Source organism: Nuphar pumila, chromosome 10 (assembly GCF_984573655.1).
Source record: "Nuphar pumila chromosome 10, dmNupPumi1.hap1.1, whole genome shotgun sequence".
In the NCBI taxonomy this organism is placed as follows: Eukaryota; Viridiplantae; Streptophyta; class Magnoliopsida; order Nymphaeales; family Nymphaeaceae; genus Nuphar; species Nuphar pumila.
Window position 1 is genome coordinate 3,109,595 of NC_143258.1, and position 25,695 is coordinate 3,135,289.

Sequence of the window (25,695 nt, forward strand, 5' to 3'; positions counted from 1 at the left end):
GCCTCTTCCCATTTCTCTCTCAATATGCCTATTCCAAACATCAAACAAAATTTCATGATTTTGTTTCAACCGTTGGGACCTTATCTATAATAGATCTACAAGGTTTCCCTTAACTAATCTTTTTTTTTTGTGACGCCTTAAACTGACTGACCTTTGGAAAGGCTAGATTGGTGATGACGGTTTTAAAGGTGAACGTGAAGAAAATTGTTAGACAAGGACAAACCTATTGTTCTTAGAGGGGGTTTGGTGTTTTTTTTTTTCAAAAAATGAGTTTAACCCCACATGAGAAAATAGCAGGAAGAATGCAAGTAGGAAAGAAAAGGGGGCAATTTTTCCTTGTCACGAACGAAAGAATTTTTGAAAGAAAAGTTTTTCTAAAAACCGACTTTTTTATAAAAAATCTTCCTCCACCTAAGGGGGCTGGAGGAATTTTTAACATCAAAAGTTTTACTTTTGCATTAGAGCAACTCCTCACCTTTTAAGCATTTCATTCTATCGGCAGAGCCACCATGTAGTCTCTCTCTCTCTCCCTCTCTCTCTCTCTCTGAAAAGGGGGTCGGGCCGATCCCCTTCTCCCTATCTTCCTCCAATAAAGGGACGGAGAGATCATACAAACAAGCAAAAAAATTTCATTTGAAAAAGTTCTCACATCAAAACTTTTCATAGGCAACATTTTCATATGAAGTTTTTTTTTTTTGCTTCCAAACGTGGCCAAGAGACCCAGGTGGGACAAGGTTATTGAATGGATAAAGAATCCCCAAATAGCGTAACTAATGAGACCTAAAAAAACCTGCATCAAAAGATATTGGAAAAGTAGAGCTCACAGTATATTCAAGACACGTAATAGTTTTTAGGTTGGATACCATATGAATCACACTCTCAAAGATGACTTTAGAAAGTGCAAAGAGCGTGAAAGTGTCTCATGACAACAGCTGGTATTCTTATTACATCATGGCATTTAGGATTTATTAGGAAAAGAAATAACATAATGATCCCTTCTTGGTAATTCCTACAATTCTGGGGTGGTATTACATTAACAGATCTTCACAAGTACTTCATTCACTCGATCTACCAAGTACAAGAAATACTTTTAAATTGAAATCATTACATACCATAACAGCACATAATTACAGGAATCTACAAGAAATACACCAGAGAGACGGATAATCCACAAGAAGGTCAAAGAGACATGTAAACAAAGATGGCACAGCAAATTTAATGATGAAATTAACCATCAAATATTCAGGCTAATCCATACTTATAAGACAGAGAAGAATAAGTAAATAATCCCTCGGGGGAAATTTTTAGTTAACCTAAATAACATGATGGCTCTCCACATGGCAACATTTGTACAGTAACGTTACTTTAATTCACTACTAATTATCACCTCCCTCACATTTACAACAAAGAACTTGTACAGTCTCTTTTTATCTTCTCTGCTACAATGCATTTTTGCAGGGGCATGGGCATTTCACCATCTGGGCCTCTCAGCATCTCCTAAGCTCTGTTTTTAGTAATAAACACCCTCGTCTCAAACTACACAATGTACAAGTTTCAGTACAAACAAACACCTATATTTCCAAATTAAGCTTGTACACGCTCCAAGCCTCGGTTAGCTGTACAACATCCTTCACAATTCATCTCAAGCTGAATGTGAAGCTTGAACTCCAATTCGCCTTTCTGCAATTCAGATCAAACATAGAGTCAACCATTACACTTAAAAAACATTAAAAGGCTATAGAGACCAGTTAAGCCAGTGCAAGACTAATGCTACTCAGCACATTCTCCCCAGTTCATGGCATTTATGACATTTTACTCGACCAAGATGTGGAATCTTAATTGGAGTCTAAGCAAGAGAATTCAACAGGCTCACCTGTCATTTTAAGAGACATCAAAGTCATTTCAACCCATATTCGCAATAATGATGAAGATGATCTCAGGTTAATTAAAGCACCAACTGGTATGGACTTTCTCAAAACATAAAACGGTAGTATTGCAGTCTTCAAACATGTATCGGGATATATGGCATGCTATTCAAAGAAACAAGTCGACCCAACTTGGGCATGGCATAGGCTAACAGGTTTTGGTCCGAACTTTGTTACTTGGGCTCGTTAAGCCGCATATTAGACTTAAGTTGATTGGCTGCATCGATCTCAATCTCAAAAGATTTCGGACCCAAGACAAGTCATCTTCAAGCCTGAGGAGGTTCTTCCAACTAAATATGTTGCACCTGATGGATACACCCAAGTCCATCCAAGACATAACAAACAAAAGGATTCCAATGTGGAACGAGACATCTAATCTCTGTCAAAGTGTCAGCTCAGGGATACAAACCCTAATTAGCTCCATGTGACAGGCGATGAGGAGGAATCATCAAATCAGACTTGATCATTGCCTACACAATTTACCAATTATCCCCATACTTTGACCAGAATAAGTTTGCCAGTACAAATCTGGAATCACGTCTGCATTGTAAATATTTTATTGAAGCCAAACTGCAGAGTTGGCATAGCCACCACAAAGCAATGCAGGGGAGAAAAAGAACTTGGAAATATAAAACCCACATACCTCCGGCAGTTACAAGTTTCTCTACACGTGCCACAATATGCTTTCCATATGTGTACTTCTTCAAGGCATTCAAGTGAACCTTAATCCTCAAGAGGATTAGCTCCCGTTGTTGATCATCACAGGTTTCTAAAACTTTCTGCACGACATAGTTTGCAAACTGATCTTTCATCATTGCCTGAAGCCAAACACAATCAAAACAAAGCACATCAGTACTAGAGAAATATCAGACTAGTCATAGAAAAAGTATATCAAATATCAACTGTTTAACAGTTGAGACTAGCATTTGCAGGCTATAATCCAGACATGTCTCATGATAGGAACTGCTCGGGTCAGTGTGCAGCCAGCTATGTACAATAGCTGCAGCATAAGCAAGTTATGCCATGCTGCTATCCAAGCTGGGCTATGACTACAGCAACAGAAAATCATTGCATAGGCCAAATGAAGTGGCAGAAGTTGTAGCTGGTGAGCTTAGTCAACTAAGTCGGTGCCACTACTCACAGGTTGAACCCATACGCAGTTACTCAATTTGAGATTTTAGAGATTGCCAAGAGACAAGCATGCAGAATAAGGATTCAACAACTGGAGTGGCAACTTGATTCCATATCAAACATCAAATTCTGGAATGGTATATTGTCAACTCTCCCAATCTTGTAAAAAAAGATAGTTACAAGTAATGTTTTTCAGATAAAAATGTTTTGGATAAAAGAAGAGTCCAAAAACTTGTCTTTGGCATGAAATGAAAATCAATCAGAAAGGACACAAAATAAAGGTCAGCAAGCATGGTAGTGCATATTTGATCTGTCCAAAATTCCTTCAATCCACTAAGCTTTTATTGTATCATCTTTATTTTCATGGACAGATGCCAAGCATATAGTTTCAAACCATTTAATTCAAAGAAGGAAGACTGCGTACTTCTAGACACAATGGTCATGCAGTATTTTAACTCTTAAGTTATATGCATAACTTCAAATATAGTTATATAAATTCAAGATATATGTAACTATAATGAATAATGTAATTTAGGTTGCCCACAACGGGCATTTTGGTTATTTTGTACAAGTTAGAAAATAGGTTTTCCTTTATTTTCTTTTTATTTTTTGTATTTTTTATGTGTAAGGGCAGTAGTGTAATATGCCTCCACATACTCATTAGAAGTACTCCCAACGGTCATAAATATGATCATTGGGAGCCTCTCAATGTTTATTTTGGAGGCTCCCTCTTGGTTGCTTCTTGTCAATAAAATAAGGGCTTAAGGTCCCTTGTATTTGAAGCTCCTTGATAAATAAATTCATTATTTTTAAGTGGTCTCACTTTTGATATTGTATGCACCTATGTCACATGGGTGCGGGTGCGGGGTTGCGGCAGTTTCAAAAACCTTGGATGCGGGGGTGCAGCAAAAAAAAACAATATATATATATAGAGAGAGAGAGAGAGAGGGTCCGGGGGTTCCCCCCAGCGCAGTTTTTTTTTAAATTCCGCAGCCCATTTCTTCGGGCAGATTTTTTTTTAATCCAAAAAATGGACCAAAATGACCCTGGGTGCGTTGACCGCACCCAGGGTCGGGTTGACCGCACCGGGTGCTGCACCCGCGTAGCATCGACACGGGTGCAGCACCTGTCTAGCCGAATCCCTGTGACATAGGTATGCACTCTTGTGCTTGTGTAAGCATTAGTGCTTTTTGGATTGTCCCATACTGGACTTGTGCATGTGCACTTTGTGATTGTGTTCTTCATAAGCCCTTAGTGGTTGCTGAGATTTGGACCATTCGTGAGTGTGAATTGTGCATCTTGAGTGAGGTGTGAAGACTCCATGTTTCATTACAACTTCATGTATTAAAGTTCAGTCAGCCATTTACCTATGCCTTATTAATGTAGGAGAAGAAAAACTTGTCAATTAGAAGACTAGCAATCATTTCAGTTTTTCACGAAAAATCTTCAGTTGAGATGTGTCATCTTAACATTGCCACACGAACTAGGAACCATTATAAACTAAACAGAGCAGACCTAGGAAATGTACAGACCTTACCAATGACATCAAAGAACCAGATATATCAGACTGCCCAACCAAGAGCGGGAAAAATACAACTGCTCATAAAATGATATCAATAATATTGTTAACGGGGACTGTGATCTGACATTTGTTGCATCCAAAATCAAGCCTGCAACATATGCTGCCATGTGTAAATGCACAACAGATCTTTGCACAAATTGTTCTCCCATTTCATATTGAATTCCTTAATTACCATAATATTTTGTATGCACAAATTGGTGATTTCTTTTATGATTTTTTTTATAAAATTTGTTGCTTAATTTTCAGATCAAAATTAAATACAAATACCAAGTTAGAGAACATAAAACTACAAACCTGCAAGGGCTCATTTTCATCAGTGGAACCAAGCATCTCACTGACCAAAATCTGCCGCTCTGCTGGCCCACCGAATGTCAAACATTTCTCAACCACATTAGAAGCAAACTTCTGTTGACTCATTTGAACTATCTGTCCAGCTAATTTCTTGATTATAGCTGAACGTTCATGTGGTTTTCCATGCTCCAGAACATGCTGTTTCCAATACAATTGAGAGAAATAATATAAGACATCTGACACCAGAATGTAAGAGCCTCAGAAAACACAAACACCACATACAAATGAGAGAAATAATATAGAATTGCACAAGCCAAAACTACGATAGGATATACAGAAAGTCGTGCATGAAGACAATTTAGAGTAGTTATAAAAACATCTGGAAACTCATATAATCAGACATCAGAGCTAACCTATAATTCATCCGGAGAACGAAAGCATTTATTCGAGTGTAGTATAAAACAGTCAATAGAATATCTGATTCATGAATTTTAAGAAGCAGAAATCTTAGGTTGTCATCGCTTTTTGTATTAGATAAGTTTCCTTATGTTCCCATCTGCTTTGTAAAATAAGGAAAAAAAAGCATAAAAAAGTCTGTTAATAGTTAGATGATCCCTGTAGGATGCAATCAGAAATAATTAATTATAAAGGATGGATAGACCAGTAAAAATATGTACTATTCTAACCAGAGTTACCTGAAGCTTCTTAGATAGGTGGGAAGCCTGCTTCCCGGAAGAAACTCGCTTCAGAAGCGTGATATTGCTCGCTTCCGAAACTTGATGAGAATCTCAATTCTCCCACGCTTCTTCCATGTTTTCCGCATGGTTCATCTATTCTTCTTATATGTTCTCTGACTCCACATTTTATGTTTTTTATGTGTTTCCAATCACGCTTCTCACTCACTTCCATGTGCTTTCTCTAAATTAGCAATTATCACTTTTAGATTTTGTTAAAAATTTAATTTTTAAACTAAAAATCATGAAATTTAAGAAGTCACTTTTATTTTAGTTTTTATTTGTGTTCCATTTTAATTCTCACTTAATTCTTATATTGCTTTATTTTATTCATCGCTTCTCACTTCCACTTCCTAGTCTGGCAACCTTGACTCTAACAGAACAAAATGTAACACATGTTTATATAGATATTGACCAAAAAGAATGTTTTATTTAAGTACCAATTTTTAAGGAACTTGGACATGGAATCCGCAATTGTACTAGCAGAAATAGCAGCTTCGCCTGCTACATTAAAATATCTCATTGCTCACCTATGTCACAGGGACTCGGCTAACCGGGTGCCGCACCCGCATCAACGCAATGCGGGTGTGGCACCCGGTGTGGTCAACATAACCCTAGGTGTGCACCCGGTGTGGTCAACATAACCCTAGGTGTGGTCAACCACACCTAGGGTTATATTTGTCCTATCTAGCTTGATCAAATCTGACCGAGTCCATTTTGGACCTAAAAAATTAAGGGGGTCGTGGTGGTTAGGGAACGAAACCATCTCCCACCTCCCCCGACCCCTACTCTCCTCCTCTTCCGACGGCAGCAACGGCTACAACCCACAAAGGTATCTCTCTCTCCATACTTATTCTTTCTCCTCCTTCCTTCCGCATCTGGGTTTGAAGGAACCCAGGTGGCCTCGACTGGGGCGCAGACGAACTCATCCAGGTTGGGTGGGTAGGTGGGTGGGGCTCTCTCTCTCTCTCTCTCTCTCTCTCTCTCTCTCTCTCTCTCTCTCTCTCTCTCTCTCTCTCTCTCTCTCTCTCTCTCTCTCTCTCTCTCGTTTTGTTACTAAAGCCAGGTGCTTCTTGGGCTTGACTTAACACAAACACCTGGCTCTCAGGTGTCGGTTTTGTTTGACATGAATCAGATCTGGTCTGATTCATGCCTCAGAATGAATGAAATGAGACCTAGGGGTTTGAATCCAGGTCTCATTCCATGATCTGGGTTTGGGTTCAGGTCTGATTTGATTAAATCAGATCTGATTTCAACTAATTCAGATCTAGATCTGGGCTTAGATCTGATTCCAAGTCCTAAACTGTTAAAAGTTATATATATATATATATATATATATAGTGAGAGAGAGAGAGAGAGTCATGCTACGCCCTACTCCCACCTACTAGAAATCGTAGTTGTAGGTTGCATCTTCTCAATCTGACCTTATAGATGTACCTAACATAATCAACAAAAAATGCTCAATTTTTTTAAAGTTTTGAAGCGTTTATTAAGTGGGAGTAGGTACTCAGGGAGCACCTTATCATTACTATATATATATATATACCCTCCCGCACCCCGGCACCTCCGCACCCAAGTTTTTTAAGTGCTGTATACTATCACCGCACCCGCACCCGCACCCTCACCTATGTGACATAGTTGCTCACACAAGAACTGCTCTTGCTGGATATTCTACTTTTACCAAAATTGAAGCTCAAATAAAGCGCTAAGAAGGTGACTTTGTCCTTCAAGGCTCCAACCACACACAATGTGGACAAAGATGTAATATCACCCTAATGTCTTGAAGGCTATAAACAAAGTAGAAACTGATGGAAAATGAAGCAAGCTTTAGTTCTTACAGTAGCTCCCACATCTCAAAATTCTATTTCTTGCCAATTCGTGGTCTAGAATCCACAATTTGGGGGCTACAGAAAATTCAATGTAGCAGCCATACATCATATGCATTGGATGATGTTGCATACTTAAACAGGGTGTGTATATGAGTGCATGGACATCCTTGTGCATTTGTCCGTGTGTGTGTGTGTGTGTGTGTGTGTGTGAGAGAGAGAGAGAGAGAGATCACAACTTGCTTACACTTGATACGATTGATTTAATAAAATGATAATAAAAAATGGCTAAATTTTAGCAAGCTAGTTGGTTACAGTCATGGAAGCCAATGATGGTCCACCATGAGAAGCAAAGTATGAACAAGGAACCCTTTCTAATTCAATAAAAAGCTGCACACCATATGATCAACTGCAGTAAGTTCATGTATTTAAATAATAAAGTGTAATAATGTATTACAGGCAGTACCTAAATTCATTAACAGTATTATTAGGCAGCAACCAAATGACTCATTGTATGTGTCTAACATAAGTCCTAGTTTGGAGCCTTAGAGGAATAAAAGCTTGCAAACCCTGAAAAAGCCCAATCTTGTAAGAAAAGACTATTGCCAACCCAACATTTATTAACAACAAAAAAGTCATGACCCAAAGGGAAATCAAAGTGGACTAGGGCAACAGCTAGCTAATAAAAGAACTCCATTTACCCATGGCAACAGTATGCACTTCAAAAATTATTCATTATCTGGAAAAGAAAGTTCCCATCAACAAATACAATTAAGACTTCTATGGCAAAGCCAATTTGTTCTGCATCACCTTCACAGTATCATCATCATCACAGAAGGATGATTCAGAGGACTTCTTTAAAAAATGTCACCATGTTGGGACTTGACAAATGGGAAAATGTCTCATACACACACCTGAACAACATAATTTCCATACTGGTCCTGTGCTAGCATGCATAGGGACTGCAGAATCTCATCCATCATGATACACTGTGTTTTTTTATCACTGCAATGCTCTAGCACTCTCTGTTACACAAACAGAAGCATTTAGTCTTCAAAGATGGAACAAGAAACAATAGTACAATAATAAGGAATTTTTTCTAGTTAGAGGGTATTAAATGATCAAATAAAAAAGAATGTCTCAACCTGGATGACACGGCAACCATATGGATGTGTTGATAATGTCACTACTTGATCATAAAATGAAGAGATAATAAACTGAATTGCATCTTGAGGGATGCATTCGATGCACTTTTGGATAACATGGTTCCCATTCTGGTCCCGTACACATCGCATGACATGGCCATCAAGCTCTGAGACCATTTTAATCTGATGGTCCAAATCCACCACTTCAATGGCCTGCATACCACAGTTTAAGTGTAAAGGTGAAGGACTACACTGTGCTCATCACACAAAAACCAATGCAACATGTCAATCAAGAAGAACCTACTTCACACATATACATCACTTAGCAAGTGTATCCAATGTCACCGGATTGGCTACCCTCTGAGGGAGATCTTTTGTAATTTTTTTCCTTTAATATAATAAAAAAAAAGTAAATTCAATGTCAACATGACATTACACAGGAAACAACACTAGACACAGCAACACACTTCATGAACATGTCGGATAAGGTCAACATTGTGTTCCTAACCATAGTTTAAAAACTTGCCGGGTTGACCCGATGACTCGGCCTCACCCAGTCACCAGGTCAAAAAACAGGTGTAACTTGGCTTTTACAAAACTCGGCCGAGTCACGGGCGAGTCATGGGGAGTCATGCATATCTATACATATATAAAAAATAATTATACATGTATTAATAAAATTATACATTAAATATATTATAAAAATATCATATAATGTATATTATATATAATATATTGATAAAATACTATAAAATATAGATAATATATACATATATTTATATGTTTTATATAAAATATAAATTTAACGTGACCCGGCCGAGTCGCCGAGTTGACCCGGGAGAGTCACGAGTCACTCAAAGACAAGCCAAGGGACAAGTCACTGGGTTTCAAAACCATGTTCCTAGCTTCATTCCTTTTCTTTCTTTCAATTAAGGTCTTCATTCTTTGCTTTCTACTAGCTGTACCCTTTTCCTTTTATAATTCGCCAATGTTTATGTCAATTTTTTACTAATTATAGTGGCCGAGAATTTTTAAGAATTTGGAAGGTAATGATAAGGTGCTCCCGGAGTACCTACTCCCGCCTAATAGAAGCTTTAAAATTTCAGATTTCTTTAACTTTTTTTGTTGACAAGACCTTATAAATATGAACTATAAGAATTATTTAGTAGAAAATAAGTTTTGGATCATGTAATTATAGCATACACGTATGTTTTTTAATACATTTAAAAATCAACAGCTCACAATGTATCAAAATTTCATGACTTTAAAAGTCTTATTTTTATGTCTTATTTTTATGTCCAAAAAACATGATCCAAAGCATGATTCCTATCAAATAAACTATGTAGAGTACATCCATAAGGTTTAATCGAGAAGATACAACCTACAACCATATTTCTAGTATGTGGGAGTAGGTACTCCCAAAGCACCGTAGCATTACTCTATATATATATAGTGAGTAGGGGGGTAGCTGCCTACTCCGATCAGTGTCTACCACCAGCCTACCATGCTTCTGAAAGGAATTTTTTCATGTTTTTCTCGAATCAGACCTTACAGATGTGTTCTACATGCTTGATTCCGATATGTGGGCAGGATTTTATAAAGTTTGAAAATCGATGGTCTATAATTTTCATAAATATTCAAGCTCAAAAATTCATGTTTTTTTATCAAAAACACAATCCAAGTGTTGTTTTCTAGCAAATAGACCATGTCGAATGCATCCGCAGGGTCAGATTTGTTAAAATATGTGTACTCGTACACATATATGTTGAAATATAATCCTTAAATGTACATATATATATTTATATATATATATATATATAAAGATATGTATACATATATATATATAAAGATACGTATACATATATATATATGTATATGTATCTCTATTTATATATATATATATATATATATTTTATCTTCCTAAAATACCCTCAAGGGTATTCTTGTAATTTGTCATTTTACGCATATTCCAATTGGAATATGCATTGTAATTTTTCCTTTAATTTTCTGTTTTTAATTTTTAATTTTCGTAATTCGTACCATATTGGGGGCCTCCCAATAGAGACGTTGGGAGCCCCCAACCGTCACAAATGTGACCGTTGGGGGCTCTGCAACGTCCCCTTTGGGAGCCCCCAAGGTGGTCCCTTTTGTGCTTATAAATAGGGGCTTGCCCCTTTGTATTCTTTAAGACTTGGAGGAGCTCTTGCTCCATTGTAAGGGGTTTTTACCCTTTTCTTCCTCTTCTTCAATAATATTCAACTTATGACTTTATGTCATATTTTTGCCCCTTGTGTGGGTTTATGTGTTAGCACATTATGTGCTTGTGTTGTTCTCTTTAATGGGTTTATTAGCACTTCATGTGCTTGTGTATGGGTTCATTATTGAACCTAATGTATTCAAAGCTACTTTCTAACATGGTATCATAGTCCGGTTACGATGGGGTTGTCTCTTGGCGCAACGGAAAGCGTGGTGCTCAAGAAATGGTGAAGTATTCGTTGTTCCTCTCTTTTTTTAGAAGTTTTCGGTATGTATCTCTTTTTTAACATATTATGCATTATGAAACTATTTTTCTTGCACATTTAGTGTTTTTGATAGTTGAATCATTTCCTTTCACATTTCGCGTGTTCGTATATTTTAAAATATCTACTTTTAAATTTGGTAAATTTGTTTATTGTTCAAATATATAATTCTTGGTTATATAGTTATCGATTTCTCATCACATATAATAGTAATTTATGTTTTGCAAAATTGTTTTTCAATTATGTGAGATTTATGATTTTTCATAAGAATTTCGTGATTAACCTATAAGTTAACTTTTTAAATACGATTTCTTGCTAGATTAATGATCTTTGTTTAAAAACTCTTTAATCTCATATAAAGTCTAATTTGTTTTGAGTTTCTCTCTTGTTTATGGATTTTAGTGCTTTTTATGGAAAATCTTGATATAATTCTTGTATAAGAATCTCTCACATCTAAATCCTTGTTATGAATCCTAAGTAGTTCTCGTTAATGATAACTATTTATGAGAACTCCTAAAGATGTTTCAATGATTTTGGTTTATTTAAAGGTTTTTTGAAAAATTGTTTGTGATAAATAGATTGTTTGAACCGTTGTAAAAGATCTTTTAAAAGAATTTCTCACACTATATAGAATGCATAGTGTATCTATTACATCTTTTTGGTATAAAAGATTTCATTAAATTTACTGATGCAACTTTACAAACTTGTTGGTTTGTATTTTTCACATAAGATTTCAAAACCTCTTGATTGTATCTCTAAGGATGCCTACATTGGCCATAATATGGTCTTCTTTTAAATTGCAATTATCAAGCATAAAATTGCATAATTGAAGCTTGAGAGTCTCAAGCATTTGCATCTTTTATGAAATACATGCATTATTGCATGTTTGATATTATTACGCTTTTTGCGTATTCTTTGTTCAAGTGTTGTGAGAGTGCCTTCGTGCACATCTTTTCTAAAGTATTTGTACTCATATACGTATTGTCTCTTCGTAGACATTTTTACATTGTGGAGCTTTTGTGCACATTTCTTTTGGTGAAAGTGTAATGAATTTAGATATTGATTCTTTTGTTGAATCATTATAAACCATTGTAAGTGCTTATAGCACTTTGTACGTTTCCGCATATCTTAATCAAAGAATATTAAAACTTGGTGTATGGGATTTAATCCCAATTCTATAATTTTTCAAGTATTTTTGAATATCTTTTCTTGGGTATTGTTTTAAAGCTCTCCTTGTGAACCATTACGGTTCTTGTGATTTCTTTGTTAAAAACTTGATTTTCTTCTCTTGATTATCCCAAGATGATTTCTTTATGTCATTATGTTCTTTGAAAAAGTTTTTTTATGGTACTTATCTTATCCATCACAAGTTATATGATGCATCAATTCTTTTATGGCGCTATTGTTATATTAGAGACTTTTGAGGTGAGTTATGGGCATCTTGTGTTATGTCATTTTAGATTGTCCACTTGCCATATTATAGATGGTGGTTGAGGTGAGTTATGGGCACCTTGGGACTATAGAATGATTTGGTATATGAACTCTAATTATGAGTGTGTTACTGGTTGTTATGTCATTTTAGATTGTTCACTTACCATATTATAGATTGTGGTTGAGGTGAGTTATGGGCACCTTGAGACTCTAGAATGATTTGGTATATGAGTATGTCACTAGTTTGATGTTGGTCATTGATCTTATGGATGCTCTTATTTGTATATAAATGTGATGGATATATGATGTTTGAAACCTTAAAATGTTTTAAGGTATATTAAAATCAAGGTTTTAGGGATTATTGCCCAACCTTTTATTGTTTATGAAAATGCATTTGCACATTTGTGATTTCGTGCTTTTGTGCACAAGTGTTCCATATGTTCTTGGTGTGCGTATGTTCACACATTTATTTTCAAGAATATTGTTCTATCGGTTGTTGTATCTTGTTGAAGATACTTTTACATAGTTTATTCCAAAATGTTATTTTTATGGGTATTCTTTTTGAAGAATATTGTTCTATTGATTCAAGGTTTGATTTATATATATGTTTGTCATTACAAGTTTTATTACCTCAAAAGTCTTCTCCTTTTATAACTCTTATCTAAGTGTCATCATATGTAGACAAGAATTTTATTACACCTTTGTGTGTTGATAGCCCTTTGTTGACTTTGTTTCTCTTGTTCTAGTAGCTAAACACACTTGTCTTGAGTGTTATCATATGTAGACAAGGCACGTTGATTCACACCATGGTGTGTGATCTTTAGTCCATGTTGGCATTTGTGTCTTTGTTCTAGTCGCTGAGTTATATGCCCATGGTTGGCTTCTTTCACTCAATTCAAGTGACATTTTATGTAGACAAGATATGTATTGTGTTTTTAGACCATGGTTGGCTTAATACTCTTGTTCTAGTAGCTGAACATACTTGATCTTGAGTGTATTTTTACGTAGACAAGAGATGCTTTTTGTCCATGTTGGCGTGTATTCTCTTGTTCTTGTCGTTGATGCACTCATTTCAAGTATTATTATATATAGGCAAGAGGTATTTTTACACACCTTAGTGTGTGTCATTTGGCCTTTAATGACATTATATTTATATTCTTGATCTAGTAGCTTATACACTTGATTTACGGGTTTTGGAGGACTAATGAGGTAGTTGCTTGTAGTGGATAAACTATTTTTGAAAATTACAAAATTTATTGTGTTTTTTATACAAGTGAATCATATCTATGATATGTTTTTAAATCAAATTGATATTTTAGCATTTAATCTATATATTAAGTGCTTACAGTTCTTCGACGACTTTTGTATTTGATATGCAAAATAAGTCTTTTGTCTCAAATGACATTCTTTTTTGAATCTTGGGTGGATGCTTTAACATATTTAGTCAAATCATGCTTCATATTTATGACATTTGTTTGACATAGATCTTCTTCCTAAAGATGTGAAAAACTCTATTGTTGATCTATGCATGTTAAATATAGCTTTATAAAGCCTCTCTTATTGAAGATCATATTCGACATGCCTTTGGACATTAGTATCCATGTTCATTTAAAACTTTTTGGACTCTTGTGTTCATTTTGACTAAAGTATGTTTGGAGCATGTTCATTGATGATTTCTTTAAGCGTTAATTCATTTTTTTGATAGTATATGCATATGCTCACTATGGCCTTTTAGGCCCTCATTCAATAAAACATATGTAGCGTATGCCTCTTCGTAGGCTTATTGGGGTGTCTCTTAGTGGACCATTTTGTTATTCCCCATTATGGGGTTGTGATTGTCCAATGTTGGACCTTATGAATGCATTATGCATTCTTGTAATTCGTTTCCGCTCACTCTTTAACATGATATTTGTTTTTTTAATCTTTGAATTTCTAAATTTTCTTTTCATATTAAAGTAATTTTGCACCTTGTTAGGAATGTTCCATTTGAGTAAAGTGCAAAGATATTTTTTACTTGTTCTTTGTTGTTATTCCACAGGATCTTGGAGATAGGACAAAGATAAGTACCCTGGATGGTTCGACAAATGTGCTCACCATTAGAAGACAATTGGAGGAAGGCATTTTCAAGTTTCAATTGCATCCTTGCCGAAGCCTCTTGGAGTCTTCCCCTTTTTTTCAATCTTTTCGTTTCCCCGCAAAGATTGAGGGGGGGTGTTAAAATATGTGTACTCGTACACATATATGTTGAAATGTAATCCTTAAATGTACATATATATATTTATGAGTCATACTATGAAACTTTGGGAGAGGGTGATTGAGTCTAGGTTGAGGAAGGTTGTCATGATATCGGAGAATCAATTTGGTTTTATGCCTGGAAGATCTACTATGAAAGCTATACATCTTCTTAGACAACTTATTGAGAGAAATAGAGAGAGGAACAAAGATTTGCATATGGTTTTTATTGATTTGGAGAAGGCTTATGATAGAGTACCTAGGGACGTTCTCTGGTGGACAATGATGAAGAAAGGTGTTTCTCTCAAGTACATTAGTATAATTAAAGATATGTATGAAGGAGTAGTAACCAATGTCTGCACTTGTGGAGGGGTGACAACCAATTTTCCTATAACGGTTGGGTTACATCAAGGATCTGCTTTAAGCCCTTTCCTATTTGTTATAGTGATGGATGAGCTTACGAGATCAATCCAAGAAAATGTGCTGTGGTGTATGTTGTTTGCTGATGATATTGTTTTGATTGATGAGTCTTGAGCTGGGGTTAATGTTAAGTTAGAATTATGGAGACAGACATTGGAAGCAAGAGGTTTTAAGTTGAGTAAGAGTAAGACAGAATACATGGAATGTCGATTTAGTAAGCAACGAAATAGAGATGGGAGTGTAGTGAAGCTTGGTGAGCAAGAAATACCGGTAGATGATTCTTTCAAATATTTGGGATCTATCATTCAAAAGTATGGAGAAATTGATGGAGATGTAAATCATAGGATAAAGGTTGGGTGGATGAAATGGAAGAGTGCAACTGGAGTGTTGTGCGATCGTAGAATGCCATTGCGGTTGAAGGGAAAGTTTTATAGGACGACTATTAGGCCCGCTTTACTATATGGTACGGAATGTTGGGCTGCCAAGAGACATGAGTGTAGCTGAGATGCGTATGCTGAGATGGATGTGTGGAAATACAATAAAAGATAAGATTCGGAACGAGGAGATACGTAAGAAAGTAGGCGTTGCACCCATTGAAAATAAGATGAGTGAGAATCGTTTACGGTGGTTTGGACATATTCGACGAAGGCCTAATGATGCTCCAGTTAGAAGGATGGAGAAATGGGAAAATATATTAGTTGAAAGAGGTCGGGGTAGGCCTAGGAAGACGTCGATGGAAGTGATAGGAAAGGATATGAATGCTTTGAACCTCACCGAGGACATGGCATTGGATAGAAATGAATAGAGGAGAAGGATTCATGTGGAAGACCCAGAATGATTTTCTTTGTTGGTTCATATCGCCGACCCCAATTGTTTTGGGATGAAGGCGTAGTTGTTGTTGTTTGTTTGTATATATATAATATGTATCTCTATTTATATATATATATATATATATATTATCTTCCTAAAATACCCTCAAGGGTATTCTTGTAATTTGTCATTTTACGCATATTCCAATTGGAATATGCATTGTAATTTTTCCTTTAATTTTCTGTTTTTAATTTTTAGTTTTCGTAATTCGTACCATATTGGGGGCCTCCCAATAGAGACTTTGGGAGCCCCCAACGGTCACAAATGTGACCGTTGGGGGCTCTCCAACGTCCCCTTTGGGAGCCCCCAAGGTGGTCCCTTTTGTGCTTATAAATAGGGGCTTGCCCCTTTGTATTCTTTAAGACTTGGAGGAGCTCTTGCTCCATTGTAAGGGGTTTTTACCCTCTTCTTCCTCTTCTTCAATAATATTCAACTTATGACTTTATGTCATATTTTTGCCCCTTGTGTGGGTTTATGTGTTAGCACATTATGTGCTTGTGTTGTTCTCTTTAATGGGTTTATTCGCACTTCATGTGCTTGTGTATGGGTTCATTATTGAACCTAATGTATTCAAAGCTACTTTCTAACAAGATTTGCATAAAACACCCTGAAACTCGCATTAGGAACTTTAGTATGCACCTACTCATATATATCCTTTGGATCAAATTGATTTAGTGAGAAAACTTACTTCAATACGAGCCCTTGAATTTTAATCTCTCTAAAAACATATTTGAAACAATATGAAAAACACATTGCTTAGCTAAAAAACATTTGACTTGAGTTGACTTCATGAAGAAATTGACTATTTTATCATCAATTTTGAGTGCAATACAAGACCTTGTTTTTTCTATTTATTTACAAACACATCTGAAACACGAAACATACCCAGTCTAGCACATGTTTTCCACTAAAAGATCATGATAAAAGGCATCTAAAATTTAACACCTACAACTATGATTTTTTGAATGGACCTAACAAAAATGGGATTCTCTCTCTCTCTCTCTCTCTCTCTCTCTCTCTCTCTCTCTCTCTCTCTCTCTCTCTCTCTCTCTCTCTGTATATATATATATATATGAGAACTGAACATATTAGGCCCCATTTCTGGTTCTGCCCCATAGGTTTTAAATGTTTTATGACAGATCTGAACCATTAGATGTGTTTAACATGCTCAATTTAGTAGGAATCGACTCTTGGATCATGTTTTTTCGATGAAAAAACATATTTTTATGAGCCAGAAAAAATTGGTACCTTCATAGCCATTGATTTTGGATCACCAAAAAAACCTGTACGCAGGTCAAATTCCAGCGATCAAAAAGCCGGTCCCCACTAAACAAAACCTATAGATCACATCTACGGTGTTAGACATGAGAAAAAATACTTAAAACTACGATTTTTGAAGGGGCCTAATGAGACCTAACGAAAAAGGGGCATGAGGAATGCATTACTCTCTCTCTCTCTCTCTCTCTCTCTCTCTCTCTCTCTCTCTCTCTCTCTCTCTCTCTCTCTCTCTATATATATATATATATATATATATATATATGTATGCGTGTGTGTGTGTGTGTCTCCATGTCCTAGTTTTACAGAACACACACACACACACACACACACACACACACAAAGTGGTTGCTTATGTGTGTTTTCTGCATTAAAAAATGAAGCATGTTCATGAAAGTTTTGTACTTTAGAAATGAAGATCTAATGATGTTGCCGAAGTGCAAGGTGAAACCAAAAGCCAAAAAATTTTAAGCTTTAATAAGATTAAGTGAGAAGCGTGATGAATCATTTGAAAATCGATATATATTGAATCATTTATGAAGCCATGTAAGAATTTCATGTTACATATTGAGAATACAACAAGAAAATTTTTTACAAGTGAAGATCGTAGTCAGTAAACCATGTTATCCTACTAGAAAATCTCTACATCACATAATTTAAAGAATAACAAAAGTATAAATGCAATAGAACATTCAAAAATAACAATTACTAATGCATATTTTCAAATACGAATGACATTTAATCTTACTTTGGACACCAAAAAATGAAAGGGTCTCTTTTTAAACTCTTATCCAAATGCACACACACCCATAGCTGTCATCAAATTAATCATTGTCGATGACCAGTTAATTTTAAAATGTACCCTCTCTCTCATATCTTAACCTCATTTAATATCTCTCTAAATTTGAGAAAACCCTCTCATATCTTAACCTCATTAGATATCTCTAAATTTGAGAAAACCTAAAAGTTCAGCATATCTAAATCCTACAATGGGATGTAATTAGAATGCATACCGACCCATTTGGCGCACATGGATCCAACCCAAATAGATGGTCACGCAAATGGGAAAAGGATCATTGATCCCTCTTTGTTTTGGAAGCAGGTTGGTTCCCACTTCCAAAGAGTGCTTTCCAAGAAGCATGACTATTAATGTTGCAGGGGGCTTCTACTCATGCATGGGCTCGCACATGCACAGTGGTTGCAGAAGTATGACAACTACATTATAAAAAGAAGCTTGATTGTTGAAAGCATGAGATTGAATATGAAGCTTTGTAGTGAATAAGTTGCCAGGATTTGGTAGTAATCAATGGAATTAGCTTTGTTGAATATTGCAAACGTATATTTGAGGCCCTACAGACAGACTAGCATATAGGGAAGAGAAACAAAGCAAGCTCCAATACATAAGAAAATCCTTATAGAAACCAAAAACTTCATATAAAGAACAAATTGTCATCAATTATTCTAACCTATATCAGCAATATTTTTGAAAAAAACATGATAATATCATGTTATGTTCATCAAACAATATTTTAGGTAAAATATCATGATATTTTGAAAATATCGCCAATTATTGTTACTGTTTTTACTTATTTTCTACATCTTAAAGGTGATTTTCTTCTTTATTATGTATTTTAACTTATTTCTTTTAGTATATATGTATTTTATTAACTAAACATGATATTTTCTTACTTATTTTTGTTATTATATATATATATTTTTATTTTTTTATGCCCCGAGATTTTTTCAAGATTTATCACCAAACCTATAATATCGCGAGATACCAATATTTGTGACTATTCCAACCAACAAAGAGAAATGGAAACATGGAAAAAACCCTTTCGGAAATAGAATCTTCAATCCAATTAGATTAAGGAAAGAAACTACACATAAAGAGGTTTTGAAATCTTTCATCTTATGACAAGAGGTACATTGTAAATGAACCAAAACCTTCTCAGTGCCAATTTCTAAATACATTAATCACATTGCAGAAATTCAGATTCCTACGTTCACAAGAATAAGAAGCCTCGAAAATCTTCCAAGAGTTCCAGATCTTTTTCATGGTATCTACATATCATCTCTGAACCAACACAACAGACTACTGTTCCTTTAAATTTGAAAACTAGGCCACATAAGTTCTTTATCCGATCTGTATTAGTTGTATGTAAAGCAGTTACTTTCATCATCTCCATAAAAGAACACATGAAAGCACAGGGACATCCCACTAAATATTCTTGTCACCAGAAACAAGAAAACAACCTAAAAGAACTATGAACTATGAGATATATATGATTTTAATCTTGATCATAGAAGAGATAGAACTACCTTCTGGATTACTCTGCAACCATACATCTGAAGGCTCAGGGTCAATACATGACCAGTGACTTTGTCAGCTAGTTCCCTTCTCTGGGCTGTGGTCCCATGCTCAAAAAACTGATGTATCATAAATGCTACGTCAAGATGTTGAAATGGTGCAAACATCCAATCAAGGTAAAATAAAAGCAGCTAACATAGTACCTTCTGGATTACATAATTCCCAAAGACATCAGTCATCAAGGAAAGAGCTTGAGGGATTATTTCTTGGAACACCGTGTTTTTCTCCTCAATTGTTGCAGTTTCTAATTTTTGTTGAATGAACCTGCTCCCGTACTGATCAGCACTGTTTTATACAGGCACAAACACTTTAATATATTTCCACATACCTGCCACTAAACTACGGCTAAAAGTGACTTGAATTGAAAGTGAATACCTGAATTCAACAACATGGCCAGCAATTTCCGACAGCTCAAAATATCTAGTCTTGTTGCTCTTAAATTCCTCTAGCAAGGAGGCTGCAAAACCTTCTTCAATGTTACCTCCATTGTCCGGGTGCCAGGATCCCATGACACCTGCACCCAAACCCCTTATAACAGAAGGAAAACGTAGATTCCTTTCATTCTGCCTGAGAGGACTTCCTGGCCCCCCAGGAGAACCAGGTGGGACAGAACTAGCTAATGAGCTTGTGGGATATGGCATACCAAGCCCATAGGGAGGACTCCCGTAGTATGCATGATTCAAACCACCGGTCTTGCCTAAAAATGGCACATTATACTGTGATTTTTGTGCAAGCAATGCTCCAAGGTAGGCCTTCTGCAGTAAATCCACATAAGAATTCCCCATATAATTTCTATCTAAAGAAGGTTCATTAAAATTGGCAGCAACCTGCGCAGCATATTCTGAGTTCCTCTGCAAAGACTGTATATACAAAGGGTCCATTGCAGGCACCTGGAGGCCAGTTGCAGCATGGCTTCCAAGTCGACCGAGATTTTGTATATCTGGTGCTCCTGTAAAAGTTGCACCTGAAGGAATGCCTGCACCAATTAATCTTGAATCCATTCCAGGGGCTAACATTGATGCAGCACTATCATATAAAGGAGGAAAATTGCCAGCACTAAGCTGATTTGTCATCATTGTCGACAACAATGGATTAACAGCATATGCACTCAGACCATAACCTGCAAAGGCATCATTTGAAAGATCCATGTTCTGATAAAGAGCAGAAGAACCCACTGGACTGGCAGCAGAATCAGAAGTTGCTAATTTCCTGTATGAATTACCAGAAGCAGCAGTTCGTTTAGGCAAGTCAACCTGCCCATTGGATGTCAGTGACGAATTGTTTATGTCTACAACAGCTCCACTGCTTCTAGCCAAATCCGCATATGAAGCTTTTCCAGGTTTAGGAGCAACAGGCAGATTTAAAGCTTCAGATTCTGAACTTTTCAAGTAGGAGTGCTGCTTACCATTGCTTTGACTGCTTTGCAAATCAAACAGGAAACTTGAGTGACCTTCAATTTCCTGATGAAGCTGTGAGTGCAAGTAACGATCCTCATCTACCATATCATTCTTGGAAAGACTCATTCCTGATAGAGCATTTGCAAGGTCTGCTGATTCTGCCATATTTGATGGAGCACGACTTAATGAGCTTGGACCTCCAATAGTTTTTTTATCACGAGAAACAAAACGTCCTCCCACATGCAGAAGGCCGGCATTGCTAGAACTTGCAACATGCTGGGGATCTGGAGTGGCACTTCTTGAAAGTGATGCACCTAGGGCAGACGCAAAAGCATCAGATGCCGATGAACCAAGGCTCTGTATCCCACCTGGGCCTTGCATGGTTGTACCAGGCTGCAAACTATCCAGAGATGCTCTCTCATGATGAAGATGTCCAAATGTTGGTTCATTTGAGCCTAATGGATCATTACCATCACCAAAAGCATTGCGGCTTGCTGGACGAGATGGATGACCTGGGGCAGGGCTAGAGCGGTCCAGGTCCTCCTGCAATCATAAGCCAAAACTTAGAGAGAGAGAGAGAGAGCAATTAAAGGCCTTTGAATATCGAAAAAATTGAAAAGCCTGTAAATTGTTCAGCTCACAAACAGACTTATATTCACATGGTATACTTATTCACATGATGAAACTTTTCACCAAGCACAATGCCATTGGACAATACATTTATGTGTTTGCAATAGAGATATTATAGAACAAATAAATATATTTGAAAATATATACCACACAATCACGGCTTCTGTAGATTGATTTAATTTCTCTGTACCATATAAGTTTAGAGAATGAACCCTCAGGCACTTTTCCTAGCATACTCCCAGAGATGCTCCAGGTCAATAGGAAAACAGTCATGAAACGTCTAAATCCTCTTGCTTGCAGACGCATTTAGATAAAGGATCATAGAAGAAACCTCTAATAATATATGGTTGTGTACTTAAGTAATAAAAGAAACAAATACCAAATGGCTAATGTAAACTTCAATCTGAAGCCTGGAAACTTGGATGACTTATGCTTGACATAGAAAAAAGTATCTTATAAAGTGGTGCAAATTTTTCTAACAGGAAAAAGAACAAAAAGTTGGAAACTTGTGTGTGTGTGTGTGACAACCCAAAACAAAAGAAAAATTGCTTCCCCAGAAACTAATTCGATAACCCTCTTTCAAACGCAGAATGCCTTCATAGATTAAGCAATTAGAACCTTAATGGTTTCAAAGGAAAACATTTATTATTTTTAATATTTTGCAACAAAGCAAAACCTTATTATTGAAGAATGCCACAGTCAACAGAAATATTGTCTAAAATACATATTCTTTTGTTATTCCCCAATAAAAAAATATATTACAGAAGAGTACCATATTAAAAAGAAACATTGTTTAAAGCAACAATAAGATAAAAAGACAAAAGAAAAAAGTACTAAGCATTTTTATGCAAGTACTGTACAGACTATCTATCACTTCCCTGCTCTTCCCTGTTATCGAGATCCAAAAGACACCCACGACACACTTACCAGACTCTGATGTGAAATCATCTAAATAACGGCCTCTACAGCAGGATTGATGCCCAAAACAATTTACAACCAAACTGATTCGAAAGATAGAGATATTAAAAATATCTCTATCCTTCATTATCCTCACGAACCTCAAAATGATCGTTCACACGATTTCGGTGCAACAATGATGACGTAAACGATGAAGTAGATAGGTCAAAACCATCCCAACAATGCAACAACACTATATACAATTCTCACGATACAGAGCCTGTGAACTTTCGCTATTAGTTAGATCGAACACCAACCACAAAAGAACATGAACCACTCAAGAATACGCAATTACTCAAGTGAACAAAAGTATACCAACTTTGAATCACTTAATCCATAAGAAACCACAGTCAGAAAATTTATAAAAGAACAAATTTTTCATAAGCAATGGAAGGAAAGTTCACCTGTAGGATATCCACAAAGCTCTTCTGCCTAGGTCCCAACCCCAACCCAGAGAGCCCGATGAGTCCATCCCCGCTGCGCTCAAGCCACTCGGCAGTGGACGGCTGCCTTGCCTCCTCTGCCGGTGAATTAAACCTAGGGTGCGACGAGAACAACGACCTGTTTCCCCCGCCACCCTCCGCTCCACCGGAGCGGTTCACCTTCCGCCTATCCCCGATACCTCCGAGCAGCGAGCTGTCGCCGGAGGCCGCCTGCAACCGCTGCGCGAACCGCCAGTCCTCCTTGGACAGCGCCGGTGGCGGCAGCCTCGGGTTGAGGTTGACGTGAGAGTAGTAATAGGAGAGGTACGCCGGATCCTTCCTAATCTCCTCATCGGAGCCGGCAAGCCCACTGGCCGCCACAGCAGAGGCGCCACCCTCGCTGAAGAGCCCGCCGACGGCCGCGAGCGAGCCCTCGACCGTTGGCGGCGCGCTCCCACTCCGGAAGAGGCCGAGCTCCCTCTCCCGCTCGCTCACCTGCTGCCTCCGCTGCTCCCTCATGAGGAACCCTATCTCCTTCCCCAAATCCTCACCGAATGACCCCTCTCCCCGATTCTCCCCGAGAATCCCCGGCCTCATCCCCATTTCGGACAGCGTCCGAACGCGACACTCAGCAACCCATCACACACGCCGTTATCCCTCAATCTCCTCCCGGAAAACCCCGTAAAAAACGCGAAATAACAAGAAAAAACCGTAATTTCTACGCCGACGGCGAGAAACCAGGATCATTTACCAACGAGAGCTGATCTCTCCCGGGAATCTCCATTGGAGGAGAATCAGCCGAGATTTTCCGGTCACGATCGGGATGATCGGCAAGATTCCCATTCTTCCTTCTTCTTCTTCTTCTTCTTCTCTGCGGTTTCTCTTTTTCGCTCTCTGTGTTGAGCGTACGAAAAAGAAGAGGGAAAACGGTCTTGTGCGAAGGGGATGATAAGTACGAGGCTCGGATGACGAAGACCGTCCGATCGTCCCTACGGACGGCTCTGATCTCCCCTCGTGGTTGCCGGCTTCTTTTAAGGCCACTCTTTAGGGTTTTATTTTCAGCTTAAAATAAATGCAATAGATTGCCATATCGAATCCCCACATCACCGTCTATACGATAACATTATATTCTTCTGACTCAATTACACACTTTCACATGAAGACTTTTAATTCAAATCTTCAACGTGTAAATATTTACACATTTTACCCCATAATACCCTTTGTTTACCTGAAAAACTTTTTGGCTTGACATTAGTATATGCAGGGGTTTCTCTTCTTTCTCTGTGAAAGGAATTTTTCAATACCTAGCGGATAGGGACAGATACATCATGCACCCTTTCGCATAACTGCCACGTCATTCGATACTGCGTGGGGCCCGCTTGGTATTTTCTTCCCCTATTGGGCCCGGGGTCTACACACGTGTCTGATGTCCACACACGTGCGGCATGGTCCTTGGGTATAACGGTGAAAGTAAGACTCTTTGTGGGTTTGACGGAATTGCCCCTCTTTTTTAAATTTTCTTTTTTTTACTTAGGTCTTTGGAGCAATGTTGTCAGTATCGGTATCAGCCGTGAATCGTTGGGCCACCGCCGATACCGATACTCAAGTGAATCGTTCTGTATCGGCCATAAAATAATAAAACAAGATTATGTATCAATCACAACGTGACACATGTTGAAACCATTAAAATAATATTAAAATAAAAATTAGTTTTTAGTATTTTTTGTATTTATTTAAAAATAGCCGATTCAGGAGTGAAAGCGTATCAATATTCTGCGATACGATGCATATCGGCCGATACAGTTATCGATACTGATAACATTGCTTAGGTTGTCAGTATCGGTATCGACCCTTAATCATTTGGCCACCGATTCAGTTGTATCGGCCGATACCGATATTCAAGTGAATTGTTTTATATCGGCCCAATAATAATAATAATAATTGTGTGTCGATCATAATGTGACATCGTGTTAAAACTATTAAAATAATTGTAAAATAATATTAAATTTTATTTTTTGGTAATTTTTACATTTATTAAAAAATAACTAATTCAGGTCTGCAGCATAGCGATTTTCTGTGCAATATGATGCGTATCGGCCGATACACACTACATTGGTTAGAAGCTTGAGCAGAAATTCAAACTTATGTTTCTATGTGTTCACAAACTTGGTTATGTTGTTGTGTTTCATCAACCAGGATTTGCTGATATGTCATGTTGGAGTTCATGAACTTGGTCATACTTGTTGGGACCATACAACACATTAAGTACATTTGCCATGTGACAAGTTCATGAACTATGATGCTAAACTTCAATGTTAAATTAGAGTTTTTAAGTTTGCGATTACCCAAAAAACTGTTCTTTTTTATAGATTTTTGAGACACCAGACAATGATAGGCTATATCACAAGTAGGATTGTGAAACAAGCCGAGCTGCGCTCGTGGCTCAGCTCATGTTAGGCTCGTAAAAAGTTCGTTCAAACTCGTAAAATAGGCTTGACAAGCTCAATATGAACAATAAGTACTTGGTTCGGTTTGAT

The 25,695-nt window shown here is 37.1% G+C and overlaps 1 protein-coding gene across 1 annotated transcript; it reads right to left on the bottom strand.

Moving 5' to 3' along the window:
• Positions 1-1,214: 1,214 nt before the first annotated feature.
• LOC149823270 (pumilio homolog 1-like) lies at positions 1,215-24,055 on the bottom strand. The gene is made up of 9 exons (XM_090018740.1): positions 23,141-24,055; positions 20,128-21,692; positions 19,896-20,037; positions 19,704-19,811; positions 8,635-8,847; positions 8,404-8,514; positions 4,933-5,127; positions 2,569-2,743; positions 1,215-1,680 (listed from the first exon to the last, which is right to left on the bottom strand). Exons 1-9 carry the CDS (start codon positions 23,759-23,761, stop codon positions 1,643-1,645), a joined length of 3,168 nt encoding a protein of 1,055 aa, XP_089874866.1. The 5' UTR covers positions 23,762-24,055; the 3' UTR covers positions 1,215-1,642.
• Positions 24,056-25,695: the final 1,640 nt, after the last annotated feature.

Bases quoted from the DNA above. Each gene is read 5' to 3' on its own strand.
- LOC149823270 (XM_090018740.1), bottom strand. From the start codon at position 23,761: ATGGGGATGAGGCCGGGGATTCTCGGGGAGAATCGGGGAGAGGGGTCA. The intron at 21,693-23,140 runs GTGAACTTTCCT...TTATGATTGCAG, and splicing joins GCTTTGTGGATATCCTACAG to GAGGACCTGGACCGCTCTAG. The intron at 20,038-20,127 runs GTATTCACTTTC...TGTATAAAACAG, and splicing joins GGCCATGTTGTTGAATTCAG to TGCTGATCAGTACGGGAGCA.